The 3,773-nt window shown below is 40.9% G+C and overlaps 1 protein-coding gene across 1 annotated transcript in view; it reads right to left on the bottom strand.

Moving 5' to 3' along the window:
* Positions 1-2,112, bottom strand: part of LOC118404214 (fatty acid hydroxylase domain-containing protein 2-like) — a 7,307-nt gene extending 5,195 nt beyond the window's left edge. The window contains exons 1-4 of the mRNA XM_035803245.1: positions 1,880-2,112; positions 933-1,036; positions 551-654; positions 260-381 (exon numbers count right to left, since the gene is read on the bottom strand). Of these exons, the coding sequence (XP_035659138.1) occupies positions 260-381; positions 551-654; positions 933-1,036; positions 1,880-1,924 (375 nt within the window). The 5' untranslated portion in view covers positions 1,925-2,112. The remainder of the gene's footprint in view (positions 1-259; positions 382-550; positions 655-932; positions 1,037-1,879) is intronic.
* Positions 2,113-3,773: the final 1,661 nt, after the last annotated feature.

Raw genomic sequence — 3,773 nt, 5'->3', positions numbered from 1 at the left:
CCTCGTATCATATTCTTGACATCTAAGTGTTAGAAAGATAATAAAAATGTCTATCATGGTACTTGTTTAAGAATTTGATAGCTTGTAACTAGTTTATTACTAGGTCATTACTTCAATTTAAAGTGGTGCACCCAAAAAATTTTTGGTGCACCCAATTTCTTAAGCTGGGTGCACCAGTGCACCTAATCCCAAAAATTAATTTCGAGCCCTGTACTTAAACTAGTTCAATAGCTGACCAGAATGTCAGCATACTGCTCACCGGAACGTTCTTCTCCTCCTGTATTTTGTACCTCAGCAGGGCGGCAGGCTGGCCGGTCATGTCCACCACCAGGAGGAAACCATTCACCAACCAGAACACCAGCGAGGGAACCAACAATGTGCCTATAACATCAGGAACAAACAGTTAACCATAACCTCACTAACCCAAAACTTTAACAATAACTTAAGCATAATCAAACACAGAACCTAACCCAGAACATAAATCTAACCCAGAACATTAACCATAATCATTGGCATCTAAAGGAAGTCTGACTTCCACAGTTCCACTCACCAAGAGTTCCCAGCAAATGTTCGTCTTCACCAAACAAGTCATACACCAGTCCCCACTGATGCTGCCAAAAACTGTCCGAGGCTTTCCACAGGCCCTGCACATGCCTGCAAAAAAAATAGCAACATGATGTTGCAACAGCCGAGAGTCTGCATCTGCCTAAAGTCACTCAGTATACCCAGGTATAATCCTTGGGATATACTTTGGGCTTAGGGTATAATCTAGGCTCATGCCTTCCAGGTACTAGTGATTGTGTGTTGTCATGCATACCAGGTGACTGGTTGCTATGGTGATAGTGTGGTTGCCATGCTTACCAGGTGATTATGTGGTTGCCATGCTTATCAAGTGATTATGTGGTTGCTATGGTGATCATTGCCATGCTTACCAGGTGATAGTGTTCCTTGCTGCCACCAGACACAGCAATGCTGACCCCAACACAAACACACACTTCTTCAGTGAACCCAGAACAGAACCTCCATCCTTGGGCACCTGAGTAATGTAAAAGACATAAATTGGGAGACTTTGTAATGTGTTTCTAGGTTTACCAATCTGCTCATGATTGAAGGTAGCCGAACACAGTTTTCTCAAATTAGCTGTTGATTTGCATAAGTAATATCTCATTGTGTAGTAGTAGGCATCCTTCCATCTTTCCAGATGATGGTAGCGCTCTGTGTCAGGTCACGGTGGTTGACAGCGTCTACTGTGGCTCTGTAGACCGATCCTGGCATGGCAGTCGCGGCCACACTCATTGTGAAATTCATCACTAATAGGCTTTCAACGTACCAAAAATCGTGAGGATCACACATTCTTGAGTTATTCTTGTTCAAAGTTTGAAACGAAATCAGTGCCTGCAGTTTTAAAAAAGCCGCTAGGGGCCCAATCTTGCAGCTCTTACTCTCTGCGCTCATAGTAACGTTATGTCCAGAACAAGTGTTATAAAAAAAATGGAAGTTTTGCTGCAGTAACTTCCTAGGAAGCCACTAAGGAGACCATTATCAAACTTGACCTTCATTTTTCTGACCCCTACCCACATATGAAATATCATCAGCATCCATGCTGGGCTTCTCGAGTTATATTGTTAACACACAGAGCAAGGAGATTTTTTAACCTCCTTGCACAGAGAGACAAACACGCTCAAAATACAACCTTCTACAAAGTTATTGCGAAGGTCACTGGTAAGATTCAGAATTCAGATCATTACTTTACACACACACATTGACCGTTGCACATATGCAAATACGTTACACACACACACACACACACACACTATTGATCAGTCTATAGAGCGACATATAACGTTATCGATCTCTGTCACTATATGACGTTCGTTACCTGCTGCTCACGATCGCGACCTGTTTCCTCCGGTTTGGTCTGCATTTTCGCGGGAAAATGACTAATAACGAACGGCAGAGAAGGGCTCACAGTACAATCATACACCTTTTTACCAACAGAGAAGGCTATGAAGGGTTAGCGACGATCACGCGCCGACAGGGTTTATTGTTGTTGACGTTTCACCAGCTTTGTTGTATTTCTCCCTGCGTAGCCAAATGACCTCCTTTCGTTGACCCTCTTGTCATAGACTACCGACGAACGTAAAAGAAGAAGAAAAAACTAGCGTTGACTTTATGTGGTGAAAACAGCTATGATGTGATATAAAAATCTTCTTTTTAACATCAGAGATTTTATTCCAAAATGTTTTGTGATTACTTTTGATAAAAATGGTAATGTGATCCCATAAGTATTATTAACATTTGTATGCGATAGCGGTTTGTTCCATTCAGTTTCAGGGGAGGTCGGCTCCATCTGAATCTTTTATTGTGGAGTATGAAGTGTAGTATAAAATTCCCGACAGTGTGATAAATCAGTATATATGTCATCACAAAAATGTCGGGTATCTCGTACAGAAAAAAAATCAGACCCAAAAGAACCGGTTTTAGTTGTTGTTGTTGCTTACGTCTATTTCTTCGCTAGACGTGGACTCCAGGTACTTAAGTTTAGGCGACTTTCATTTCACTCTATGTTTACTTCATTTTTGTATAACATATATATATTTTGTATAATATCTTATATCATTACCATTTTTCATCCATGTATACTTGAGATTTCCCGAATCAAAATCATCTTACCAGTACTTTAATCCGTTCCCGGAAACTATTTTGATTCCAATGTGTGTATGGTAGAATTGGAACTGCAAATACATGTACGAGGGGTGATAAATAAGTTCTCGGCCTCACCCAGAAATGATAAGCACAACTCAGATTTCGAAGCATAGATGTCAAGTATAAAGTCTTATAATATGAATGTGTACCAAAATTCAAATTATTGTGATCATTACTTTGCAGGCGACACCCAGTAACGTTAGGTAACGTAAAAGAAAAAAAAACGTGGACAATTGAGCTGCGACCTGAGGTGTGCGCGTCAACTTGCGCTGCTGGAAGTCAGACACCCACTTCTTTCTGCTTGAAATAGGAAAAGAATCATTGTCATTAACTAAAGACATTGTCAAAATGTTTGATAAAGAATTTACGCCATGGTGATCACCATTCACCCTTTTTTTCTCACCACTTACCCACCTTCTAATTTGCAAAAAACGAGTGCCTGGAAAGTAATGACTGCAATGATTTGAAATTGGAGGGTATTGATAGAAGACTTCATACTATGAAGTTGTGCCTCAAAATTTGAGTTGTGCGTATTATTTCTGGGTGAGGCCGAGCACTTAGTGATCACCCTCGTATTCTGATTATCAAATTGATAAGATCTCATAAAAGTCCCAAACCTGCGAAGTTTGGCAACACGCGTGTATAGAGGCATGTTGACAATAACTTGTTATCTTAACGTCCTCGCGATTACTAAAATAAACTGCACCCCCACGTTATTTATTAAAAAATGCGACGGTACATTACACCCCCACGTTGTGACCTAAAAGGTCCAGAGAAAATAAAAACCAAATATTACAGTTAGACAGCATCCATTCAGATGCTCTGGTGCCTACCTGCAGTTGTGGCCGGGAACGCCAGGAGCAGGTCTGCCTTTCAACTAACTGCAACATCTCAAAAACTCAGTACTTAGTATATAGATGCCGAATCTCTCCGTCATCTGATGCAAATTTGCGAGAGAGGATGAAAAGCCTTTGGCAGCTATAACAGGTTTGGATGCCAGGCTACTGGCAGTTGACTGATAGTGGTGGACAGTCGCTTCCAAAAAGCTAGAAAGGTCATGTTGTAAA

The sequence above is a fragment of the Branchiostoma floridae genome, chromosome 2 (assembly GCF_000003815.2).
Source record: "Branchiostoma floridae strain S238N-H82 chromosome 2, Bfl_VNyyK, whole genome shotgun sequence".
Lineage (NCBI taxonomy): Eukaryota > Metazoa > Chordata > Leptocardii > Amphioxiformes > Branchiostomatidae > Branchiostoma > Branchiostoma floridae.
The sequence above is the reverse complement of the archived record's forward strand: the minus strand, read 5'-3'. Positions and strand labels throughout refer to the sequence as shown.